The sequence below is a fragment of the Geotrypetes seraphini genome, chromosome 4 (assembly GCF_902459505.1).
Source record: "Geotrypetes seraphini chromosome 4, aGeoSer1.1, whole genome shotgun sequence".
Lineage (NCBI taxonomy): Eukaryota > Metazoa > Chordata > Amphibia > Gymnophiona > Dermophiidae > Geotrypetes > Geotrypetes seraphini.
Window position 1 is genome coordinate 12,187,230 of NC_047087.1, and position 26,952 is coordinate 12,214,181.

The following is a 26,952-nucleotide window of genomic DNA, read 5'->3' on the forward strand; positions in this document are numbered from 1 at the left end:
CACCATCTCTTTCTCTAGTACCCTCTGTTTCTGGCCCTATAATTCCTTCCCCTTCACTCCCCATCTAGTCTGCCCTAGTGCTGCCCGATTCGAATCGGTTCACCGATTCACTTCAGGTGAATCAATTCGAATCGATTTAAATTTTTAAAAAAATCAGCTTCCCGATTTGGACCCTCTCCCCTCGCCCCCTACCAAAACTCTCTCCCGCCTCCAAAGGGTGCTAAACGCTGCAATCCGCCTTCTGAAAAAACCAAGGCATCCGCGACCATGTTACCCCTGCATTAGCTTCCATGCACTGGCTGCCCATTCAAAAACGCTGCACCTTCAAGGTCCTGCTCCTCGCTTTCAAAACCTTCCATGAAACGATTCTGTACTACATGAAAACTAAACTACAAATCTACTTCCCAAAACCACCACTGAGGTCCCAAGGAGAAAAACGATTGACCATACCTTCTGGCCGCTCCCTCAAAACTGAAACCGCCCGCAAACGCTCCTACTCACATTTCATACCCAAACTTCGGTACACAATCCCTCCATCTGTCAGATTACTAGATGGACTCTGGAACTTCAGGAAGGCCGTGAAAACCTTCCTCTTTACTAACCCAGCGCCTTAAAGTCATTCACCCTGAAATGCCACCCAGTCAACGCACCTATGTCACTTAATTTCACCAGATGCTACTTAGTACATATGTTTTATTGTCATGTCTATATTGTAATTTATGTAAACTGTCATCTATATTGTAATTTATGTAAACTGTCATCTCTGCTCTGTCTGGATTATTATGTATGTACTTTGTAACCCGTTCTGGGCTCCTTTGGGAGGACGGGCTAAAAATCGAATAAATAAAATAAAATAAAGCAGGAGCTGCACCTGTTTTAGAGGGCGAGGAGGAAGGGTCAGTCGGGAAGTGCTGCTGTCCGGCTTCCCTCCTGGCCTCCCCGAAGGACTGCCCCCCCCCCCGAAAGACTGCATGCACCCCCCCCCCCAGGAAGGCCTCCGTGTTCCCCCTTGCCTCCCCGAACCATTTACCTTATAGCTTCAGCCTGCAGCCGAAGATCGCGGTTACAGCATCTTTGCAGTGCTTTGAGCTGTTTCCTCTGCTGTGGTCCCGCCCCACCTCTGACATCAGAGCCAGGATCACAGCGGAGGAAACAGCTTAAAGCACTTTGCAAAGACACTGTAACTGCGATCTTCGCTGCAGGCTGAAGCTATAAGGTAAACGGTTCAGGGAGTCCAGGGGGAACACAGAGGCCTTCCTGGGGGGTTGCGCAGTCTTTCAGGGGGGCAGTCCTTCAAGGGGTGGGACAGGCCTTGGAGGGGTGCAGGCTTTAAGGGGGGGGGCAGGCCTTCAAAGGGAGGGACAGGCCAGGGATGGTGGTATAGGCTTTCAGGAGGGACAGGCAGGCCTTTGGGGGGCAGTCCTTTAAGGAGAGAACAGGCCTTTAAGGGGGGGTGCAGACCTTTAAGGGGGGGGTGCAGACCTTTAAGGGGGGGGACAGGCCTTCAAAGGGGGGACAAGTCAGGGATGGTGGCATAGGCCTTCAGGGGGCACAGGCAGGCCTTCAAGGAGGGGACAGGCCTTCAGGAATGGGGGTAGAAGTACATGGAGGGAGGGAAGGGGGGTTCAAAGAGACGTGCATATGCCGGACTTTGGGGAGGAAGAAATAATGGATGTAAAAATAGAGGAGAGGGAGAGAAATGATGGACAATGTGATTTAGGGAGGGAAGGAAAAGAAAGGGAGAGAAGTTGGACACAAGGGATGGTGTGGAGGGGGGATAGAGATACTGGATAGGAGGGTAGTTGGGAAAAGAAAGGGAGAGATGGTGGACTCTGGGGTGGTGGGGAAGGAGGGAGAGATGCTGGATGAAAGGGTAGTTAAGAAAAGGTGGATCTGTGGATGGAGACGAAAAAAAAGAAAGATGCCAGACCTCTGGGGGAGGGAAGGGAAACGGAAGGGGAAGACAGAGATGGCAGATGGATGGTTAGCACGGAGAAAGAAGAAAGAAGGAGACCCTGGCAAGCAAGTTATCAGAAGACAACCAGAACCTGGGACCAACAAGATTTGAATAATGACCAGACAACAAAACGTAGAAATATTAATTTTATTTTCTATTTTGTGACTACAATGTGTCAGATTTGAAATTTGTATCCTGCCAGAGCTGGTGTTAGACCACAAACATGAGCTAGGACTTAACAAAGAGAGGAAAAGTCTTTTTTGTTTGTTTATTTGGTTTACACCACAGCACCAGTGTGGTTAGGAGAAGGCAAAGGGGGTGAAGAGACTATAAAATAAACCCACCAGGATGTTTGAAAAAAACATCACCTCATTTGGGCAGGAAAATCGAATCGAATCGAAAAACGAATTCAGTAGGCTGAATCGAATCAAATCGAAATTTTTTTTCCTGAATCGGGCAGCACTAGTCTGCCCATCCACAGTAACCATTATCTCTTTCTCTCCCTATTGGCTAAGGCTCTTAACATTTGCATCTCCTCTTCTTATAGGCTAAGGCACTGTGCACCTGCATTGTGAGGTCAGAGAGCTGCCCATCCACAGTAACCATTATCTCTTTCTCTCACGGAGAGAACCCACGTGCCTATCCCAGGCCCTCTTGAATTCAGACACAGTATCTGTTTCCACCACCTCTTCTGGAAGACTGTTCCACGCATCTACCACCCTTTCTGTAAAAAGGTATTTCCTCAGATTACTGCGGAGCCTATCACCTCTTAACTTCATCCTATGCCAACTCATACACATTTATATTACTGTATTTAAACGTCTATATCATATCTCCCCTCTCCCGCCTTTCCTCCAATGTCACAAAACCTTCTTGTTATACCATCATTAAAATTAATCAACATGTTGCGTTCCAATAAATTTGCTGCCACTGACCCTTCTCTCTGAAACTCACTGCCTAATCATTTGCGCAGTGAATCCATAACAAAACAATTCAAATCAAAATTAAAAACATTTTTGTTCCAGGATGCCTTTGAACAATAACTGTCCTCTTAAGGACAAAAACAAACAAGTTTCATCTCTTTTTATCCTACCCTATTGTTCTTTCCCTTTTTTGTTGTGCTATTTCTTTCACGATTGTAGTTCTTCCCATTCTTTCCTAATGTTTGAAGTTAGTCCATATGTCTTATTAAGTGTTTCACTAAATTATGTTGGTATTGTTTAGTATCCCTAATTTTAATCTGTTTTTATGTTAATTTAGAAACCTGATTAAGCGGTTTAAAATTTTTTTAATAAACTTGAAACTTAATAATAATAATAAAGATTGAGATCTTTAAGTCTGTACCCATACGCCTTATCACGAAGACCACACAACATTTTAGTAGCCTTCTTCTGGACCGACTCCATCCTTTTTATATCTTTTGAAGGTGTGGCCTCCAAAATTGTACACAATATTCTAAATGAGGTCTCGCCACTCTTATACAGAGGCATCAATACCTCCTTTTTCCTACTAGCCATACCTCTCCCTATGCAACCTAGCATCCTTCTAGTTTTCACAGAACATAAGAACATAAGCAATGCCTCCGCTGGGTCAGACCTGGGGTCCATCGTGCCCAACAGACCGCTCACGCGGCGGCCCAACAGGTCCAGGACCTGTGTAGTAATCCTCTATCTATACCCTTCTATCCCCTTTTTCAGCAGAAAATTGTCCATTCCTTTCTTAAACCCCGTTACCGTACTCTACCCTATTACATCCTCTGGAAGCGCATTCCAGGTGTCCACCACACGTTGGGTAAAGAAAAACTTCCTAGCATTCGTTTTGAATCTGTCCCCTTTCAACTTTTCCGAATGCCCTCTTGTTCTTTTATTATTTGAAAGTTTGAAGAATCCATCCCTCTCTACATTGTACTGTACTAAGACCTTTGTTATTCGCTGAATGTCCAGCCTTCTTACATTGTAAACCGCCTAGAAGTCGCCTGACTATGGCGGTATAGAAAAATAAAGTAATTAGTTAGTAGTACTCTCTCTCTATGCCCTTGATGATCTTGTAAGTCTCTATCATATTCCCTCTGAGTCTCCTCTTCTCCAGGGAAAAGAGACCCAGTTTCTCCAATCTCTCAGCGTATGAAAGGTTTTCCATCCCTTTAATCAGACGTGTCACTCTCCTCTGAACTCTCTCGAGTAACGCCATATCCTTCTTAAGGTACGGTGTCCAAAATTGGATGCAGTATTCCAGATGCGGGCGCACCATCGCCCGATACAACGGCAGGATGACTTTTCTCGTCCTGGTTGTAATACCCTTCTTGATTATACCTAGCATTCTATTCGCTCTCTTAGCAGCCGCTGCGCACTGTGCCATCGGCTTCATTGTCATGTCCACCATTACCCCCAAGTCCCTTTCTTGGGTACTCTCATTCAATAACATCCCTCCCATCGTGTAATTGTACCTTGGGTTTCTGCTTCCTACATGCAATACTATACACTTCTCAACGTTGAACTTCATCTGCCATCTCGTCGCCCATTCCCCTAGTTTGTCCAAGTCCCTTTGCAATTCTTCGCAGTCCTCCTTTGTCCGAGCTCCATTAAATAGTTTGGTGTCATCCGCAAATTTTATTATCTCACACTTCATCCCTGTTTCTAGATCATTTATGAATATATTAAATAGCAGCAGCCCGAGCACCGAGCCCTGCGGAACACCACTCGTGACCTTCCTCCAGTCTGAATAGTGGCCCTTCACCCCTACTCTCTGTTATCTACCCTCTAACCAGTTTCTTATCTTTCTATGCACGTCTCCGTCCACCCCATGGTTTTTCAGTTTCCAGAGTAGACGTTCATGAGGCACCTTGTCAAAGGCTTTCTGGAAATCTAGGTATATGATGTCTATGGGGTCTCCTCTGTCCATCTGTTTGTTAATTCCCTCGAAGAAATGCAATAAGTTAGTCAGGCACGATCTCCCCTTGCAGAAACCATGTTGGCTGGTTATCAGAAGTTTGTTTTTTTCAAAATGTTCATCGATGTTTTCTTTTATCAGTGCTTCCGCCATTTTGCCTGGAACCGAGGTCAGACTTATCGGTCTGTACTTTCCCGGGTTACCCTTGATCCCTTTTTTAAAGATGGGCGTAACGTTGGCTATCTTCCAATCCTCCGGGATCACGCCTGTTTTCAGGGATAGATTGCAAATTTGCTGTAGTAGTTCCGCTATTTCCTCCTTTAGTTCCTTCAGAACCCTTGGATGGATTCCGTCCGGACCCGGGGATTTGTCAGTTTTTAGTTTTTCTATCTGCCTGCTTACATCTTCAAGGCTCACTTCCATGGATGTTAACTTTTGTGCTTGATTTCCATTGAAGATTTGCTCAGGTTCCGGTATGTTGGTTGTGTCCTCGCTTGTAAATACAGACGAAAAGAACATGTTAAATCTTTCTGCGACCTCTTTTTCCTCCTTCACCACTCCCTTCCTGTCTCCGTCATCCAGCGGTCCCACCTCCTCCCTAGCCGGCTGCTTCCCTAAAGAATGGTTTGAAATTTCGTGCTTCCCTGGCTAGTCTCTCTTCATATTCTTTCTTGGCTTTTCGAACCACACGGTGACATTCTTTTTGATACCTCCTGTGCTCTTTCCAGTTTTCCTCAGTTTTGTCTTTTTTCCATTTTCCGAATGAATTTCTCTTATCGCCTATCGCTTCCTTCACTATTTTAGTTATCCACGCCGGGTCTTTTGTTCGACTCTTTTTGCACCCTTTTCTGAATCTGGAGATATATAGATTTTGTGCCTCGCTCACCGTGTCCTTGAAAAAAGACCAGGCATGTTCTACTATTTACCATTTTTTGGAAGTGTTCCTAAGTTTCTTCTTTACCATTCCCCTCATTGCTTTGTAGTTTCCTTTCCTGAAGTTAAAAGTTGTTGCTATGGTTCTCTTTCCTTTCGGCATTCGTACCTCAACCTTGATCTTGATCATATTATGATCGCTGTTTCCCAACGGTCCCACTACTTCCACTTCCTTTGCAGGTCCCCTTAATCCATTTAGGATTAGATCCAGAGTGGCATTTCCTCTTGTCGGTTCCCTAACAAGCTGCTCCATGAAGCAATCTTGTATAGCCTCCAGGAATTCTGTCTCCCTAGCGCATCTTGAGCTTCCAAGACTCCAGTCTATCCCGGGGTAGTTGAAGTCTCCCATAATAACCGTGTTACCACTTTTGCATTCTCGCTTCATCTCGGCTTCCATTTCCTCATCGATATCTCTGGTTTGTCCGGGTGGATGATAGTATAGGCCTATCTTTATTTCGGGCCCTTTCCTTCCAGATATTTTAACCCATAGCGATTCTAGCTTGTTGGTCATCTCTGTTGTGTCCATTCTTGTTGATTGTATGCTTTCTTTTATGTATAGTGCTATTCCACCGCCTTTCTGTTCTGACCTGTCCTGGCGATAGAGCTTGTACCCTGGCAGTGCTGTATCCCATATGCTTTCCTCATTCCACCATATTTCAGAGATTCCAATGATGTCTATGTCCTCCGCATTGGCCATGGCTTCTAATTCCCCCATTTTGTTTCTTAGGCTCCTTGCATTAGTATATGTGCAATTTAGCTCCTGGTATTTTATTACCTTCATTTCCTTTCCCTGTGCTTCGGTCTTTAGTTTCTTCTCTTTTATTTTATTTCTTCTAACCTCCTCTTCTGGGTTAGTCGACTCCTGTAATTTGTCCATTTTTTCTTCCCAGCCTTTTTTCCCCTCGGTATCTTCATGGGATACCTTCTTCCAAATTGTTGACACTTGGTCGACTGTCGGCTTTCCCCTTCTTCTTAGTTTAAAGCCTGTTCTATTCCTCTCCTGACATTGTTTGCTAGAAGTCTTGTATTTGCTTACCACAGAAGTCAGACTTACCATCCCTACTTCTTCCTTACTTCAACTTTTGTGGAGAAAATCACATCCGCCATTCTCCAGTCCTCCAGTACCACTCTCGACTCTAGAAACTTGTTGAAAAGGTCAGTCAGCGGAGCTATCAGAACTTCCCTAAGTTCCTTCAGCTTTTAGAAAATTGTTAAAGATTTATCTATTTGACAAATTTTTTAAAACTGGATTATATTTCACTGTGTATGTATAGCACAGTTACTTACCGTAACAGGTGTTATCCAGGGACAGCAGGCATATATTCTCACATGTGGGTGACATCATCTACGGAGCCCCGATGCGGAAGCATTTTCAAGCAAACTTGATTGAAGATTTAAGTTTGCTCTGCTGCTCCACGCATGCGTGCCTTCCTGCTCCACTAGGGGGCGCATCCACTCGTGGTCTCCAGTTCACTTAACTAGCAAAGAAGCCAACCTCGGGGAGGTGGGCGGGTTGTGAGAATATATGCCTGCTGTCCCTGGATAACACCTGTTACGGTAAATAACTGTGCTTTATCCCAGGACAAGCAGGCATGATATTCTCACATGTGGGTGACCTCCAAGCTAACTGAAAAGGGGTGGAGGGAAGTTGGCAATTTAAGCAAATAGATTTTGCAAAACCGATTGGCCGAACCGGCCATCGCTCCTGGACAGTGAGTCCAGACAGTAATGGGAGGTGAAAGTATGAACCGAAGACCACGTGGCAGCCTTGCAGATTTCCTCAATAGGTGTGGACCTGAGGAACGCTACGGAGGCTGCCATCGCTCGGATCTTGTGTCCCGTTACTCGACCATGCAGTGCGAGACCAGCCTGAGTGTAGCAGAAGGAGATGCAATCGGCCAACCAGTTGGACAAGGTGCGCTTGGAGAATGGGTGACCTAACCGGTTTGGGTCGAAGGACAAAAACAATTGTGGGACTTTCCGGTGTGGTTGAGTGCGTTGGAGGTAGAAGGCCAACGCTCTCTTACAGTCAAGAGTGTGGAGCGCCACCTCTCCGGGATGAGAGTGGGGCTTGGAGAAAAACACAGGTAAGACAATGGACTGATTGAGATGAAAATCAGACACTACTTTAGGCAAGAACTTTGGATGAGTGCGGAGTACCACCTTGTCGTGATGGAATACCGTGAAGGGTGGGTCCGCCACTAGAGCTTGTAGCTCGCTAACCCGCCGAGCGGAAGTGAGCGCAAGCAGGAAAATCACCTTCCAAGTGAGGAATTTTGGATGGCATTTGTCTAGGGGCTCAAATGGAGGTTTCATTAGTTGAGCCAGAACCACATTAAGGTCCCAAACCACCGGAGGAGGTTTGAGAGGAGGGTGGACATTCAGAAGACCCTTCATGAAGCGAGAGACTAGGGGGTGGAGCGAGAGGGCTTTCTCTTCCAGGGGCTGATGGAAGGCTGCAATCGCACTGAGGTGTACTCGAATGGAGTTGGTCTTTAGGCCGGAGTGAGATAATTGAAGTAAATAGTCAAGGACCAGGGGGACGGGGATCGACACCGGGTCCTGGCTGTGAGAGGAGCACCAGGTTGAGAATCTGGTCCACTTTTGGGAGTAGCAGGTTCTCGTTGAGGTCTTTCTAGAGGCCTCCAATATCTCCTTGACTGATTGAGTCACGGGGAGAGAAGTCAGGGGGAAAGAAACCAAGCATTCAGATGAAGAGATTGAAGATTGGGATGTAACAGCGAACCCTGACCCTGTGATAGTAGAGAGGGAAACCGAGGCAGAGGCAGTGGATCTCTGACACTGAGTTGAAGTAGAAGGGAAAACCAAGGCTGGCGTGGCCAGCAAGGAGCAATCAGGATCAGGGTGGCTTGTACTGTTTTCAGGTGGACAAGTGTCCGCAGAATCAGAGGAAACGGCGGGAACGCGTACATGAACCTTCCCTCCCAGTCGAGGAGGAAGGCGTCGGCCTCGAGCCGGTCCGGGGAGTACATCTAGGAGCAGAAGAGAGGCAGTTTGTGATTGTGGGGGGATGCGAACAGATCTATTTGAGGTGTCCCCCACTGTTTGAACACCTGTCGTAGGGTTTGAGAGTGCAGTGACCACTCGTGTGGCTGGAGGAGGCGGCTGAGTCTGTCCGCCAGGCAGTTTTGTTCTCCTTGTATGTACACCACTCGAAGGAAGGTGTTGTTGGAGATTGCCCATTTCCAGAGGCGCAGGGCTTCCCGACAGAGGGACCAAGACCCTGTTCCTCCTTGTTTGTTTACATAGTACATTGCTACCTGGTTGTCGGTTCGGATGAGGACAACCCGGTCGTGGAGTAGATGTTGAAAGGCTACAGCTGCGAGATAGATGGCCCGGAGCTCTAGCACGTTGATGTGACAGCGGCGATCTTCCGCTGACCACATCCCCTGCGTGCGTAGGCCGTCCAGATGGGCTCCCCAAGCGTACTCTGACGAGTCCGTGGTGAGTACCTTGCTGTGATGAGGGGCGAGGAAGAGTAAACCTTTGGAAAGATTTGAAGAGTCGGCCCACCAGCGGAGCGATCTTTGCAAGGAAGGAGTCACTGTCATGGGACGGTCGATCGGGTCCCGGTCTTGACGCCATTGAGAGGCCAGGGTCCATTGAGGGATTCTCAGATGGAGGCGGGCGAAGGGTGTGACATGGACGGTGGAGGCCATGTGGCCTAGGAGAGTCATCATCTGTCGAGCTGATACCGAGGTCAGCAGAGAGATACTTCAACTCAGACTTACTAACGCCTCTAGGCGCGGAGGGGGGAGGAAGGAACGGAGGAGAACCGTATCCATCGTGGCCCCGATGAACTGTAGGGACTGCGAGGGGCGTAGTTGGGATTTTGGGAAGTTTATTTCGAACCCCAGACTTTGTAGGTAGGTAATAGTCTGTTGGGTCGCTGAGATAACCCCTTCCCTGGACGGGGCTTTGATCAGCCAGTCGTCCAGGTAGGGGAATACCTGGAGGCCCTGGGAACGTAAGGTTGCTGCGACCACCACAAGGCACTTGGTAAAGACTCGAGGTGATGATGCTAGGCCGAAGGGGAGGACTCGGTATTGTAGGTGCCAGTCCCCTACCTGAAAACGCAAGAACTTGCGGTGAGCGGGGTGTACTGGGACATGTGTGTACGCCTCCTTCAGATCGAGGGAGCAGAGCCAGTCGCCCTCGTCGATCAGGGGGGTAGAGGGTCGGTAGGGAAAGCATCCGAAATTTTTCCCGTACTAGAAATTTGTTGAGGCGTCTCAAGTCTAGTATTGGGCGTAGGTCTCCCGTTTTTTTCGGTACCAGGAAGTAACGGGAGTAGAAGCCCTTCCCCCGTTGGTCGAGGGGAACCTCCTCCACTGCCCTGAGGCAAAGCAGGTCTCGAGCCTCGGAGAGGAGCAGGGGTAGCTGTATCCGGTTGGGTGGGCAATTCCTTGGGGGGTTGTCTGGAGGAATGGCCCGAAAGTTGAGAGAGTAACCTGATGAGATCACGCTAAGGACCCATGCGTCCGACGTGACTTGTTCCCAGCGAGGGTAAAAGGCTTTGAGGCGGCCCCCGATAGGAAGGGGGCCTGGGATTATGGCGGAGGGGGCCCGCCCCCTTCCGCAAATCCCGTCAAAAGGACGGGGATGGTTTGGAAGTCGCAGGCGGTTGGGACTTGGGCATGGCCTGGTGGTGGGCTTGCGGACGCCTGGGTGGAGGCCGCGAGAAGGGAGGGGTGGATTTTTGTGGGTAGCGGCGTGGAGGGGCCCTGAACGGCCTGGGCGCGGGCGGTTTAGGTTTTTGCCGGACGAGGGAGGCAAATGAGCGTTCGTGTTCAGAGAGGCGTTTTGTAGCCGCCTCGATCGTGTCATCGAACAGCTCTTTTCCCACGCAGGGTAGGTTAGCCAACCGGTCCTGTAAGTTGGGGTCCATGTCGACCAGGCGCAGCCAAGCTAGTCGGCGCATGGCGATAGCAAAGGCTGCCTCTCTGGAGGAGAGTTCGAAGCCATCGTAGGCCGCGTGGAATAGATGGAGGCGCAGGTTGGAGAGGGACTCTACAAGCAGGCCAAACGCTCCTTGGCGGGAGGCCGGTAGGTCAGTCTCAAAGGCTCTCAATAGTCCAATGAGGTGTTTGAGGTAGGATGTGAAGGTGAAAGTGTAGCTTTGCACCCTAGAGGCCATCATGGCATTTTGATATAGTCTCCTGCCGAACTTGTCTAGGGTTCGGCCTTCTCGGCCTGGGGGGACCGGGGCTGAGACCCGGGATGGATGGGCCTTTTTCAAGGAGGATTCTACTAGCAGCGACTGGTGGGCGAGCTGTGGTTGTTCGAATCCTGGGTAGGGTACTGTGCGGTACTTGGCCTCCATTTTGGAGGGTACGGCTGTGACCATGTGGGGGGTCTCCAGGTTCCTGAAGAAGGCCTGTTGGAGTACCGGGTTAGGCGGTAAGCGGAGGGACTCTCTGGGCAGTGATGGCATATCCAGCTCCGCTAGGTATTCCTTAGAGTATCTGGAGTCGGACTGGAGGTCTAAGTCCAAAGCGTGGCCCATGTCCTGGACAAAGAACATAAGAACATAAGAACATAAGAAGTTGCCTCCACTGGGTCAGACCGAGGTCCATCTCGCCCAGCGGTCCGCTCACGCGGCGGCCCATCAGGTCTGCGACCTGTGAAGTGGTTTCTGTCCACTTCTATAACCTACCTCAAGTTATATCTGTACCCTTCAATCCCCCTATCCTCCAGGAACCTATCTAAACCCTCCTTGAACCCCTGTACAGAGTTCTGGCCTATCACATCCTCCGGAAGCGCATTCCATGTGTCCACCACCCTCTGAGTAAAAAAGAACTTCCTAGCATTTGTTCTAAACCTGTCCCCTTTCAATTTCTCCGAGTGACCCCTAGTTCTTGTGGCTCCCCACAGTTTGAAGAATCTATCCTTATTCACTTTCTCTATGCCCTTAAGGATCTTGAAGGTTTCTATCATGTCCCCTCTAAGTCTCCTCTTCTCCAGGGAGAACAGCCCCAGCATTTTTAACCTGTCGGCGTATGCAAAATTTTCCATACCTTTTATCAGTTTAGTCGCCCTCCTCTGCACTCCCTCGAGTATCGCCATGTCCTTCCTGAGGTACGGCGACCAGTATTGAACACAGTACTCCAGGTGCGGGCGCACCATTGCTCGATACAGCGGCATGATGACTTCCTTCGTCCTGGTTGTGATACCCTTTTTGATGATGCCCAGCATTCTGTTTGCTTTCTTTGAGGCTGTCGCACATTGCGCCGATGGTTTCAGTGATGTGTCGACCATCACCCCCAGGTCCCTTTCAAGGGTACTCACCCCTAGCAGTGTTCCCCCCATTTTGTAGCTGAACATCGGGTTCTTTTTCCCTACATGCATGACCTTGCATTTCTCTACGTTAAAACTCATTTGCCACTTTTTTGCCCAGTCTTCCAGTCTCGTTAGGTCTCTTTGCAGGTCTTCACAGTCTTCCGTGTTTCTAACCCTGCTGCAGAGTTTGGTGTCATCGGCAAATTTGATAACCTCACATTTTGTCCCCGCCTCCAGATCGTTGATAAATATATTGAACAGTAGAGGTCCCAGCACCGACCCCTGTGGAACTCCGCTCGTGACCCATTGCCAGTCTGAGTATTGGCCTTTCACTCCAACCAACAAAGCGAGTGAAGGATGGGCGAGATGTTCCCGAGGCCCCGTGCAGGGTCAGTGAATGAGGCCTCCGTCAGGTGGAGAAGGATGGGGAGGCTTCCCTCGAGTATCGAGGTTCCTGCTCCGATCCACGCTCCGAGACCGGGGAAGTACTGTGAAAGTGTTCCGGGGTCGTAGATCTCCGACGTCTCGAGGAGCCCCTCGGAGACGATGTCGGGGTTCGAGGTACCGATCGATGTCGAATCGGTGACCTCGACCCGGACTCCCTCGGTGAAGACCTGCAACCTCGGGTCGGAGTCCCGGTCCGAGGGGGAGTTCGGAGGTTGCGCGGGTTGGAGAGTGATAACTCAGCCACCCTTAGCGGTCCCGTACGAGGTGTAGGTGAACGGCCTCGTAGAGTGGGGGAACCCCGGGCCTTCTTGGAGGTACGGCGGTTCGAGGTTTCTGTCGTTTTAGCACGACGTTTTGCACCGCGGCGGTCTGTGGAGGGAGAGCGCCTCAGGTGCCTCGGTGAGGAGTCCGAGGAGGATGGAATGTGGCGAAGTTTGCGCGCTTTTCTTCGAGGTGGCTCGACGCGAGTCTCAGGCTGGTCTGGTACATGCGGGGTCGAGGTCGAGGCCAGTTGCAAATGGGCCATTGCAGCGGACAGCTCCGACGAGATCATCGCTCGGAGTAGGTCCTGGAAAACGGGCACGGACAGCATCGAGGGCATGTCCACTGCCTCGGTGCACTCCACCGGGGGCGACCTCGTATCAGAGTATTCCCGTGTGGTGGAGGCACGGCCCGAAGGCTTGGAGGGCTTCGCCGGGGCTGTAAGCATGGGACTCCCGCCATGCGTCACCGGTGTCCCCGAGGCCGGTTTCTTTGCTGGTACAGAACCTGAAGAGGGGACTTACCCGGAGCCAAGATTTTCTGTTGTCCCGAGGACTTCGGGTTCGAGTCTCGAGGCGATGCCGAGGTATTCAGGGCCGAGGTCAAGGCCGGGGCCGACCTCGAGGCCGAGGGTTGGTCCGGGGCGAAAAGATCCGCCATGCGGGCTTTCCTTCGACGGAGGGCCCGGTTCTGGAAAGTAGCGCACTGGGTGCAGGAGTCGGTTGGATGAGCGGCCCCCAGGCAGAGGATGCACCGGCGATGTGGGTCTGTGATGGAAAGAAGCCGCTCGCACCGGGAGCACTTTTTAAAGCCGGTCAAAGGCCGGGACATAGAATCGAAAGTGGCCGCGGCTCGAATAGCCACGCGGCCACGGGGACCCGGAAGCCTCCGGGTCGGTGAAAAACGAAGCAAGAATAGTTGAAACAAGAAAAAAAACTCGCGCACAGCGACTAAATCGAGAAAAACAAGAAAAAATCGCGGTGCTAGAAGGCAGTTGGGGCAGAGCCTGAAAAAACACGACTTCTAGGCTCAGCGGAAAATTTTGAACTGGAGACCACGAGGGGATGCGCCCCCTAGTGGAGCAGGAAGGCACGCATGCGTGGAGCAGCAGAGCAAACTTAAATCTTCAATCAAGTTTGTTTGAAAATGCTTCCGCATCGGGGCTCCGTAGATGACGTCACCCACATGTGAGAATATCATGCCTGCTTGTCCTGGGATAAAGTATTTTTCTCTTTTGTTAACCACTCTGAACTGAGAGGCATGCGGTATGTAAATCTTGTGTTATGTTATGAGGTAGCTCTATCTATTGGGAAAGTTATATACTTCATTAAACCTTTTGGTTCCGTTCCCTGCAACAACTGATATTTAAGTACAACCAATTTAAAATTTGCTCTTTTCTCAATCTTCAACCAAAGTAATTGATTCAGAAGAGGAGTAACCCGTTTATATTTCTTTGCTCTAAAAATCAAATGCGCAACCATATTTTGAAGCAATTGCAGCCTATTTTTTAAATTTGGTGTAATATCACAATATAAATAATTATAGTACTCTGAGGAAGTACGATAACTCTTACCACCATTTGAAAACTCTAAAGATAAAACAGAATGTATTGTCCGTAACTGGTGCAAACAAAAAAACTTTCTTTACCAATTCATTTATTTGATTCTCAAATGTCAAACTACAACCTAAAATAATTCCCAAAACCTTTGATTTTTCTTCTATTGTAAGAATTTCTCCAGTACTCAGTACTATTTTCTGACAAATAAACCCACTTGGATTACCAAAACAAATTTAGTTGGTCGCCGTACCTTAAGAAGGATATGGCGATACTCGAGAGGGTTCAGAGAAGAGCAACGCGTTTGATAAAAGGTATGGAAAACCTTTCATACACTGAGAGATTGGAGCAACTGGGGCTCTTTCCCTGGAGAAGAGGAGAATTAGAGGGGATATGATAGAGACTTACAAGATCATGAAGGGCATAGAGAAAGTGGAGAGGGACAGATTCTTCAAACTTTCAAAAACTACAAGAACGAGAGGGCATTCGGAAAAGTTGAAAGGGGACAGATTCAAAACCAATGCTAGGAAGTTTTTCTTCACCCAACGGGTGATGGACACCTGGAGTGCGCTTCCAGAGGGCGTGATAGGACAGAGTACAGTATTAGGATTCAAGAAGGGATTGGACAATTTTCTGGAGGAAAAGGGGATAGAGGGGTATAGATAGAGGACTGCTACATAGGTCCTGGACCTGTTGGGCTGCCGCGTGAGCGGACTGCTGGGCACAATGGACCTCTGGTCTGGACCAGCAGAGGCACTTCTTATGTTCTTATTCATCTATAAGAAATTATTGGCTGCCCAATTATCCATTTGAACAAATCTCAAAGCCTCCTCCAGATTATCTAATGCTTGATTTAAGATAAAAATATAATCAGCATAAGATAAAAATGCCTACATTTGTCAACCATTAACCCAAAGAGTTCATATACAAATTAAAAAGCAAAGGAGACTCAAGGAACACCACAATTCACACTTCAATACTTTGAATTTACATTAATTCCATTAACACTATACCTTCTTCTCCTTAAAAAACCTTATTTCAAGAGCGCTACCAGACATATGCTGCGCTGTATAGAGTCACAAAGGAGACAGTCCCTGCTCAAAATATCTTACAATCTAGACAAACAGGAATGTCAAGGATACAGTTAGGGGAACAGTCAATCTGCTGGCTAGGTTGGTGGGCAAATCAAAAAGATGGATTTTCAGTCTGCTGTTAGCTTTTAAACAAGGAAAGGGAAGGGGCGTGACAGAAGAACTCAGGTAGTTTATTACAGGCATACAGGGCAGCTAGATGAAAGGAATGAAGTCGAACTGTCTGTGGAGGAAAAGGGTTCAAATAAAAGTCATGTAAGATAAGTCAGTACAGATAAGTCACTCTTAGCGTTACCCTTCTCCTCCACTGCCAATTCCAGTGCAGACTTCGTTCCTTTCATCTAGTCCCCCTATGCCTGGAATAAATGCCTTTCATCAAGCTGCACCCTATGCCTGGAATAAATTACCCGAGTTTGTCCGTCAACCCCCTTCCCTTGTTTAAAAGCAGACTGAAAACCCACCTTTTTCATATAGCTTTCAATCCTTAACCCTACTCCTCTGCCCTCCAACCCAGCCAGCTGATTAACCGTTCCCCTTAACTGTATCCATGACATCCTGTTTGTCTGTGTTGCCTGTTTAGATTGTAAACTCTTTCAAGCAGGGACTGTTTTCTTATTCTTTGTGACTCTGTGCAGCGCTGCATGCGTCTGGTAGCACTATAGAAATAATTAATAGTAGTAGTAGTATAAAAGCAGCTTATCTGAGGAACGGAGGTCTTGGGGAGGCGTATAAGGAGAGATTCTGAGGGGCTGCGGCATGAACACACTTGTAGATTAGTAATAGGAGTTTGAACTGTATGTGTGGAGGTGGATAGACTATATTGTGCCTAATCTACAAATTAGTGTGTGCAATCAGTGCCTAAATTTAGGTCTCCACTCCCTTTCCACTGCCACACATGGGGGAAACCTTTGATCTCCAGTGGCTCATGCAAAATGTGTCATAGCTTTTTACAGACTCTTTCTGCCAAGGGGATTTCAGTCCCCATATCACAAACTTTATCAGACTACAGTATTCCTCCAGTGGCAGGGTTTGACATCTACTCACTACTATAAAAATTTGTTTGAGCTTAAGGAAGGACAAGCAGGCATACTGGTGGACCCTCCCTAGTATATACTATTACTTTGGGGACATGATAGAGACTTATAAAACCATGAAAGGCATAAAGAAGGTGGAGAGGGACAGATTCTTCAGACTAGCGGGGACAACAAAAACAAGAGGGCATTCAGAAAAATTGAAAGGAGACAGATTCAAAACGAATGCTAGGAAGTTCTTCTTCACTCAAAGGGTGGTGGACACCTGGAATGCGCTTCCAGAAGAGGTGATAGGACAGAGTACAATATTGGGTTTCAAAAAGGGATTGGATGACTTCCTGAAGGAGAAAGGGATTACAGGGTATAGATAGAGGGTTACTATACAGGTTACTTCAGGATTAGGGTATAAACAATTTAAGGAGGTGGAGAACTTACAGGTCATGGACCTGGGGGGCCGCCTCGGAAGCGGACTGCTGGGCACGATGGACCCCTGGTCTGACCTGGCAGAGGCAATGCTTATGTTCTTATGTTGAGCAAAATGTACCTCACAATGTTGTACGCTCACTGTCAGCTGCAAATTCTAGCTGGCTGCAGAACAGGTCATTGAAACTGGCTCTGAATAATTAACAGCAATGATCCATAAAAATTGGTAATAGCTGATGTAATACAAAAGCAAATAGTCAACAAAAGCTTTTTACAGAACATAAACTATCTGAAGACCAGCAAAACCAACAGATTTTGGCGTTGTCCTCACCTGGGTGATCAGGGTTCAGGTCTTCTACTGCAATCTGAACCACTTCTCCTAGATCCTGTTCTGACATCATTTGGAGGCATGTAGTAATAACAACAGGAATGCAGGTAAGATAACTTGCGACTCACACCTCTGCCAATGTTTGTCAACCTGTACAGAATGAAAAGAGAACAGTAAATTAGAGATCTGTTTGGCACAGTGATAAGAACCTACAAAATCCAAAACCGTGTGTGTAGATATCTACAGTGAGAGAGCTGTACCGAATAGCATATTTTACTTTTCAGCAAAAATATTCAGCTGAATATGAATACCAAATATGAATAATGGGCATATAAATAAAGCATAGTTACTTATCTGTAACAGGTGTTACCCAAGAACAGCAGGCAGATATTCTCACAGATGAGTGACCTCATCCACGGAGCCCGGTATTGACCGTGCTAAAGCTTTTAGCAAAACTTCGAGACTGCCCGCACATGTGCGAGTGCCTTCCTGCCCAACACCAACTCACGAGGTCGTCAGTTCTATGCCCAAGTGAAGAAGCCAACTAAGGGAGGTGGGTGGGCTGTGAGAATATCTGCCTGCTATTCCTGGATGACACCTGCTACGGGTAAGTAACAGTGCTTTATCCCAGGACAAACAGGCAGCATGTTCTCACAGATGGGATTTCCTAGCTTAACCAAAAGGGATGGAGGAAGAGTTAGCCTCTAAATAAAGAATAAATGATGCAGTACCGCTGAATAAGCTTAGACATACTATCTGATGTGGGTATGCATAGAGTAATGGAAGGAGAAGGAAATTGGTGAACTGATACAAAATTGTGCTCAATAAGAATAAAAGGCAAATACTGCAATCCAGTAAGGCCATCATTGATTAAGGTTGCTAAATGTAAACAGACCTCATAGAAGTAGCCGAATGCGAACAAAGGAGAATGAAATGTTATGAAGACCCAGATAAAATAACTGTAACTAAATATTCTATTTGATATACCACAATTTTTAACAAAAAAGGTTAAGCCACAGTTGGGTTCTGGAATGTGTGAGCTGTTAAAGGATGAAAAAGAAACAGGTTATATGAAGCCCTGAGTGGCTTAGGTCATTGTATGATAGGGAACGGGCTGACTGGGCTTACTGGGGGTTAGGAAGGCACCAGCACTGTTCCTCTAGAAATTATTCTGAGAGCTCTGGAGCTTTTCTGTAAAGTTAATAGAGGTCAGTGCTCTAGGTTCACCAATTCAAATAGGAAGCGTAATGTAGAGTAGAAGTGTAATTGGAAAAAAGATCAGTGAAGATAAGACCAATCAGAGAGCACAATCTGTTGCAGAAGGTTTGATCAGAGGGTTGGAATCCCTAATGCATCCATTATTGTGGAAATGAATGGATGCTCAGGGAGAGGGTTATGGCTGAAATGAAGTATTGGAAGAACTGATAGCAGTGAGCTGAAGTGTGAGCCAAAAAATCTAACCTCAGATTCTACTGAGATATGGAGTCAGATCGATGGCTTGAGAGTTGTGAGCGTTAAGCATGACAACATAAAACCTCTCCTTAGTTAAACTGGAAAAGGAGGGCTACTACAAAGAGAGCGACCAGGAATCTAGATGCAACCGGTAGTGAAACAAAACCAACAGAAGCAAAAACATCAATCACTGGATGGCTTCAGGTATCAGGTATGATAGCAGAATCCAAATGCTGATGAAATGTCAATGCATAATGTAAATGAACTGCTAAATATTTCATAGTATTCAAGAGTTGAATAGGTTGAGATCACAAAATTGGAGCTACAGAGACTTTAAAGAACCCGTAATCCAAAGCCCAGTAGTTTTATGAGGGTTCAAAACTAATTTGAGACTCCATTAGGTAAGTGACGAAAGAAAGAAAACTTTGTAGCCATGAGAGGTGTAGAACCAGCGAGATCATATTATATCAATTTTTTCATTGTATTACTGGACCTTATACAAATATTAAAAGCTCTTCTCGTGTTGCTTCATCTCAAAAGATGCCACTAACTCAGTCTCCTACTGCTTAATATAGTATATGATTAGTATATTAAAGGGCAAAAAGGCTGGGACTTCCAGTGAAACTGGAAGCAAGATGGCCATGACTTTTTGAACTCCAAGACATCTTTCCCCCAAATTCAGACCCTCTAGGGCAGTGGTTTCAAACTCATGGCTCAGGGGCCACTTGCGGCCTGCCAGGTACTATTTTGAGGCCCTCGGTATGCTTATCATAATCACAAAAGTAAAATAAAACAGTTTCTTGATCATATGTCTCTTTAGTTATACATTACAATATTATTAGTAAGATTTAGCCAAAAGGAAAGATTTATAAACCATAAAGCACAGTTACTTACCGTAACAGGTGTTATCCAGGGACAGCAGGCATATATTCTCACATGTGGGTGACGTCATCTACGGAGCCCCAGCGCGGACAGCTTTTCAAGCAAACTTGCTAGAAGTTTCAAGTTTGCACACTGCACCACGCATGTGTCTGCTTCCTCGCCCACTAGAGGGCGCGTTCCACCTCGTGGTCCTCAGTTCCATCACTAGCAAAGAAGCCATCCCCGGGGAGGCGGGTGGGTTGTGAGAATATATGCCTGCTGTCCCTGGATAACACCTGTTACGGTAAGTAACTGTGCTTTATCCCAGGACAAGCAGGCATGATATTCTCACATGTGGGTGACCTCCAAGCCAACCAAAAAAGGGCAGGTGGGAGGATGGCAATTTATGAAAACAGATTACGTAACACCGACTGGCCAAACCGGCCATCGCTTCTGGACAAAGTGTCCAGGCAATAGTGGGAGGTGAACGTATGAACCGAAGACCAAGTGGCAGCTTTACAAATGTCCTCCATGGGAGTAGATCGGAGGAAAGCAACCGAAGCTGCCATCGCTCGGACCTTATGCCCCGTGACACGCCCCGAGAGCGGGAGACCAGCCTGAGCGTAGCAAAAAGAAATGCAAGCAGCCAACCAGTTGGACAAGGTGCGCTTGGAAACCGGATGTCCTAGACGATTAGGATCAAAGGACAAAAACAATTGAGGAACCTTCCGATGAGACTTGGTACGTTGGAGATAAAATGCCAACGCCCTCTTACAGTCAAGAGAATGGAGCGCCGTCTCGCCAGGATGGGAGTGGGGCTTAGGAAAAAACACAGGAAGGACAACGGACTGATTCAAGTGGAAATCCGATACAATCTTTGGCAAAAATTTCGGATGTGTGCGCAAAACCACCTTGTCATGATGGAACACCGTGAAAGGTGGATCCGCAACCAAAGCTTGCAACTCACTAACTCTTCGAGCCGATGTGAGAGCAATCAGAAAAACCACCTTCCAAGTAAGGAATTTGAGAAGGGATACGTCCATAGGCTCAAAGGGAGGTTTCATCAGTTGAGCCAGGACAACATTCAAATCCCAAACAACAGGAGGAGGCTTCAGAGGGGGACAAACATTGATTAGCCCCTTCATGAACCGTTGCACCATAGGGTGAAGCGAAAGAGCACGACCATCTAAGTGCCGGTGAAAAGCTGAAATGGCACTGAGATGTACCCGGACAGATGTCGTCTTCAGGCCTGATTTAGACAAATGTAACAAGTAGTCTAAAACCGAAGCACCGGGACAGAATCAGGATTCAGATGACGCGAGGAACACCAAGATGAAAATCTGGTCCACTTCTGTGAATAACAAAGCCTGGTCGAGACCTTGCGTGAGGCTTCCAAAACCTCCCTCACTGACTGAGAAACCTGGATTGAAGTGAAGGGGAAAGGAACCAAGCAGTCAGGTGCAAGGACTGAAGATTGGGATGCAACAGCGAACCCTGACTCTGAGATAGCAGAGAGGGAAACACAGGCAGAAGCAGAGGTTCCCTGACACTTAGTTGAAGAAGCAGGGAGAACCAATGCTGACGAGGCCACCGAGGCGCAATGAGAATCATCGTGGCCGTGGATGACTTGAGACGTACCAACGTTCTCATGATCAAGGGAAAAGGAGGAAACGCATACAGGAACCTCCCCTCCCAGTCCAGAAGGAAGGCATCCGCCTCCAGACGGTCTGGGGAGTACATCCTCGAACAATATAGGGGCAGTTTGCGAGTCTCCGAGGAGGCAAACAGGTCCACTTGCGGAGTCCCCCAGCGGTCGAAGACCTCGCGCAGGACTCTGGAGTGGAGAGACCACTCGTGCGGCTGAAGAAGCCGACTGAGCTTGTCTGCCAAGCAGTTTTGGTCTCCCTGAATATAGACCGCCTGTAGGAAGATGTTTCGGGAGATTGCCCACTCCCAAAGGCGAAGCGCCCCCCTGCAGAGGGGCCAAGAGCCCGTCCCACCTTGCTTGTTGACATAGTACATCGCTACCTGGTTGTCCGTGCGAACTAGGACTACCTGATCGCGAAGAAGGTGGTCGAACGCACGAACCGCCATGTAAATGGCTCGAAGTTCCAGCACATTGATGTGACATCGACGGTCCTCCGACGACCACAGACCCTGGGTCCGCAGCCCGTCTAGATGGGCCCCCCACGCATACTCCGAAGAGTCCGTGGTCAGGACCTTGCGAAAGGGAGGGGCCAGAAACAGCAACCCCCCGGAAAGATTGGAACAGTCGGTCCACCAACGGAGCGACCGTTTCAAAGAAGGAGTGACCGTAATGAGACGGGACACCGGATCGCAATCCTGACGCCACTGGGAGGCCAGGGTCCACTGAGAGATTCTCAGGTGCAGTCTGGCAAATGGGGGTGACGTGGACCGTCGATGCCATGTGGCCCAGAAGCATCATCATGCGCTGGGCCGATACCACCTGCAGCTGCGAGACCCACCCCGCCCCAGCCGAACCAAGGCCGCCAAGCGAGGCTGCGGGAGGTACGCACGTCGGCGCACAGTGGTCCAGCACTGCGCCTATAAATTGAAGGGACTGGGCCGGCTGTAACTGCGACTTGGGGAAATTCACCTCGAACCCCAGTCGTTGAAGGAAGGCGATAGACTGTCGGTCGCTGAGATAACCCCCTCCCTGGTCGTGCTTTTTGATCAGCCAATCGTCCAGGTAGGGGAAAACCTGAAGGCCCCGATTTCTCAGGGCCGCCGCAACCACGACCATGCACTTCGTGAAGACTCGAAGGGGACGAAGCTAGGCCAAAAGGCAGGACCCTGTACTGAAGGTGCAAGTCCCCCACCTGGAACCTCAAGAACTTCCGGAAGCAGGATGCACCGGAAACATGAGTATATGCCTCCTTCAGATCGAGGGAGCACATCCAGTCCCCTTCCTCCAAGAGAGGGTATAGAACCGGGAGAGACAGCATTCGAAACTTCTCCCGGACCAGGAATTTGTTGAGCTTCCTGAGGTCCAGGATAGGGCGTAGGTCCCCGGTCTTTTTCGGGACCAGAAAGTAGCGGGAGTAAAACCCGGTCCCCCGCTGATCTGCGGGAACCGGTTCGACCGCCCGAAGCTTCAACAGGGCCCGGGCCTCGGCCAGCAGGATGGGAAGCTGGCTCCGATTGAAAGTGGAAGGTCCCGGAGGCATATCCGGTGGCACAGACAAGAAATTGAGAGAGTAGCCCTCGGAGACGGTCCGGAGCACCCAGGCGTCTGATGTAATTTCGGTCCAGGCTGGGTAAAAGGACCGAAGACGCCCCCCTATAGGCAGGGATTTCTGAGCGGTCGCGGAGGGGAACCTGCCCCATCCGCTCAGCCCGTCAAAAAGAAGGCGCGGGCTTGGAAGGGCCCTGCGCCGGGGCTTGTGTTTGTCCCCCTCTGCCCCTCTGAGCCTGGCGTCTAGGTGGCGGTCTGGAAAAGGCGGGAGTAGATTTTTGGGGGTACCGCCTCGGGGGAGGGCGGAAGGGTTTCTGCTGCGGGGGTCTAGGCTTGGGCCGGACCAAGGAGGCCAACGAGCGCTCCTGCTCAGACAACCGCTTGGTCGCCGCCTCTAATGACTCGTCAAACAGTTCGGACCCCACACAAGGCAAATCTGCAAGGCGATCCTGCAGGTTTGGGTCCATGTCGAGGGTGCGAAGCCAGGCCAGACGGCGCATGGCCACCGCGAAGGCCGACACCCTCGAAACCAGCTCAAAAGCGTCGTACAAGGCGTGAAACAGGTACAACCGCAGTTGAGACAGGTTGGACATGAATGTATCAAAACCTGCCTTCTGGGAGTCCGGTAGGGAGTCACGAAACTGAGGGAGGTCCTTCACCATACCCCGAAGATAGGAGGAAAAAGTGAAGGCATAATTTAGCACCCTGGTGGCCATCAGGGAATTGGAATAAAGGCGACGGCCAAACTTGTCCAGGGTTTGGCCCTCCCTACCAGGTGGAACCGCCGCAGAAACCCGGGAAGGCTGAGACTTCTTAAGGGCAGATTCCACCAGCAAAGACTGGTGGGAGAGCTGCGCCTTGTCGAACCCTTTAGCCGGCACCGTCCTGTATTTGCCCTCCATCTTGGACGGGACTGACGTGACTGTAAGAGGGTTTGACAAATTTTTTAACCAAGTCTGCAGGAGGACCTTATTGTATGGGAGCCGAGGAGCCTCCCTAGGTGGAGTTGGAAGGTCCTGCTCCTCAAGGAACTCCTTAGAATATTGGGATCCGACCGAGAGGTCCAACCCGAGGGCCTTGGCCATGTCCTGCACAAAAACCGAAAATGAGGACGGTTTAGCAGGCGGGGAAGGAGATCTCGACTTTCTCGCCGAGGAAACCGGAGAGGCCTCGTGCGAATAATACAAGGGATCTCTCCCTGACCCCGAGCCCCACGATGTCCTCTCCACAGGCCTCGAGGGGGTAGGAGAATGAGTCCGCCTCGACGAGGCCCGGGGCGAGGACCCCGGGGTCCGGGGGACGAGAGCCCCCTCCCCGTTTCCTCGGCGAGGAAGAACGGGACACCCGACGCGCCGGGGAGCGGAGAAGCTTCGGATTGTCAATGCGCAACTCCGACACCCGCAACGCCTCGCCCCCGATCGGGGAAGACCGACCGCGCCCTCGAGGCGAACCCCGTGAGCGCTTCGGCTTCCTCGGCCGGCGCCTCGACCGAGTCCGAGGCGAGGGCGAAGACCCCCGGGAGGACCTCGAGGACGACAGACGAGGAAATGCGGCGGACCCGACGCATCCTGTCCCGGGGCCGCACGCTACGCTCCGGCTGATCCCCCCGCGGTCGATGGTAAGACCGAAGCCGAGGCCGAGGCGGGCGGAGCCTCGACAGCCGAGACCGAGGTCGGAGGAGCCCCGGTCTCCGAGGTCGAGGGAAGCCCCGGCACCCGAGGCCGAGGTCGCCGAGGCCGAGGCCACCGAGGCAACAGCCGCCGGGGTCGAAGCCCCGTTGCAGCTGTTCCAGGGCCCCCGACAGCTCCGTTGATATGAGCGCTCTGAGGAGCTCCTGGAAAGCCGGGATCCCGACGAAAGTCGGGAGGTCCGAATCCGGGGCATGCTCCCTGGAGGGCGACCTCGGTCTCGAGTGTTCCCTCGGGGCTTGCACGGGCGGGGCCCGAGGCGGGGCCGAGGACGACCCACCCGCCTTGGTCGAAGCAGAGGACGGCTTCTTTGCAGACCCTGTAGGGGATGGAAAGGAGGACTTACCCGAGGTAGTCTTCGTTCCCGAGGTCGACTTGGAAGTCGAAGGGCGAGGAGAGGCCGAGGGCCCCGAGGTCGTCGAGGCCGAGGTCGAGGCCGGGGCCGAAGCCGAGGCCGACGTCGAGGCCTTCACCACGGGGTCCGCCGTAAACAACTCTGCCATTCTGGCCCTCCTGCGACGGAGAGCCCTGGGCTGAAAGGTGGAACAGCGATCGCACGAGGTGGTAGGGTGTTCCGGGCCCAGACAAATGATGCACCACCGGTGGGGGTCTGTAATAGAGAGCAGCCTCTCGCACCGGCTGCACTTTTTGAAACCCGTTACAGGACGGGACATCAACGACGAAACTGGCCAGGAACGATCGACGTCCCGCGGCCACGGCTGCCGGAGCCCCCGAGCCCAACGAGAAGAAAAAAATATTTTTTTTTTTTTTTTTTTTTTGAAAAGAAAAGAAACAGAATAAAAAACGACACAGAAAAATCGAAAAGCACAGCGACCGAAATAATCAGACGCGGTGTCAGGAAGCAGCGACACAAAAAAGATTAGGAGCTCACAATCCACAGGGCTTACTGGCTCCGCGGAAAAAAATGAACTGAGGACCACGAGGTGGAACGCGCCCTCTAGTGGGCGAGGAAGCAGACACATGCGTGGTGCAGTGTGCAAACTTGAAACTTCTAGCAAGTTTGCTTGAAAAGCTGTCCGCGCTGGGGCTCCGTAGATGACGTCACCCACATGTGAGAATATCATGCCTGCTTGTCCTGGGATAAAGAGTTTTACCTCATGCAAAATTGTCATTTCTTTAATAAGACATTAACTATTTTTTTTTTCTGAGGCCCTCCAAGTACCTACAAATCCAAAATGTGGCCCTGCAAAGGGTTTGAGTTGGAGATCACTGCTCTAGGGCAACCCCCAAATAACTTGGCTCTCCTTTGTGGTTCGGGAATCTTGCCAGTATTTATTTTATTTATTTAAAATATTTATTATCCACCTAAGACTTAGGCAGTAGAAGCTGAGCACAGGGCAAAGGCTGTTGGAAGATAGTAGTGGAGAAGGTGGCGGCAAAGTGTGACATGAGACAGTGCAGAGGAGCAGCACTAGGGAGACCAAAATGACAGTGCATGCGGAGCCCAGCCCTGGATCTGATAGTTTACCCTCTGTTGCTGTTCCCACAGCAGTAGAGCTCCAGTTTCTGACTCAGCATCACAGTGTCCACACCGAGCTTGAGAGTGCTTCAATTGGAGATCGGGCACTGATGCTAGCTGTTTGTGGAAAGTTGCCTAATTTTCACATCCAGCCTTAGTTTCACCTCTTCACATGGAAAATCACCTTCTGCTATACAGTTGGCTAATTATTTTCAATTAAAGTTCTTCTCCATCAGGTTTTAGTGTGGAGAGACAATGCAGAGTTACCTGGAGATGGTAATACTCTCAGATCCAGGAGAAATTCCAGCAGATAGGGTATGGTCTGCTTTCACCCCCCTTGATTGGTTCAAAATCAATAATCTTTATAAGAAATATACTGTTTGTTGGATATTTGTCCCTCTCCACAAAAGTTGAAGTAAGGAAGAAGTACAGGATGACTTCTGTAGTAAGCAAATTAATGGAAACACTTTTAAAACAGGGAATGGTGAAATTTCTAGAATCTTGTAGACTACAGGACCGGAGGCAACATGGATTCACTAGAGGTAGGTCTTGTCAGACAAATCTGATCAATTTCTTTGACTGGGTGACCAGAGAATTGGATAGAGGGAGTGCGCTAGATGTGGTGTATTTATATTTTAATAAAGCCTTTGACAGTGTTCCACACAGATGTTCAATAAATAAACTGAGTGCCCTCGGGACAGGTCCCAAAGTGACGGGCTGGATCAGGAACTGGTTGAGTGGAAAGCGACAGAGGGTAGTGATCAATGGAGATCGCTCTGAGGAAAGGGATGTTACCAGTGGTGTGCCTCAAGGTTCTGTTCCTGGGCCTGTTCATTTTAACATTTTTATAAACAATATTGCTGAAGGGTTATCGGGTAAGAATTGCCTCTTTGTGGATGATATCAAAATCTGCAATAGAGTAGACATGCTGAACAACATGAAGAAAGACCTGGCGAAGCTTGAAGAATGGTCTAAAATTTGGCATTTAAACTTTAATGCTAAGAAATGCAAAAACCCGAGGGAACGGTACAGGTTAGGGAGTGAAGAGCTTATGTGCACG

At 49.3% G+C, this 26,952-nt stretch overlaps 1 protein-coding gene across 3 annotated transcripts in view; it reads right to left on the reverse strand.

Moving 5' to 3' along the window:
• BANP (BTG3 associated nuclear protein) overlaps nt 1-26,952 on the reverse strand; it is a 607,582-nt gene that overhangs the window by 519,910 nt on the left and 60,720 nt on the right. For all 3 annotated transcript variants that reach the window (XM_033941785.1, XM_033941784.1, XM_033941783.1), the window contains exon 2: nt 17,219-17,365. In XM_033941785.1, the coding sequence (XP_033797676.1) occupies nt 17,219-17,288 (70 nt within the window). In that variant the 5' untranslated portion in view covers nt 17,289-17,365. The remainder of the gene's footprint in view (nt 1-17,218; nt 17,366-26,952) is intronic.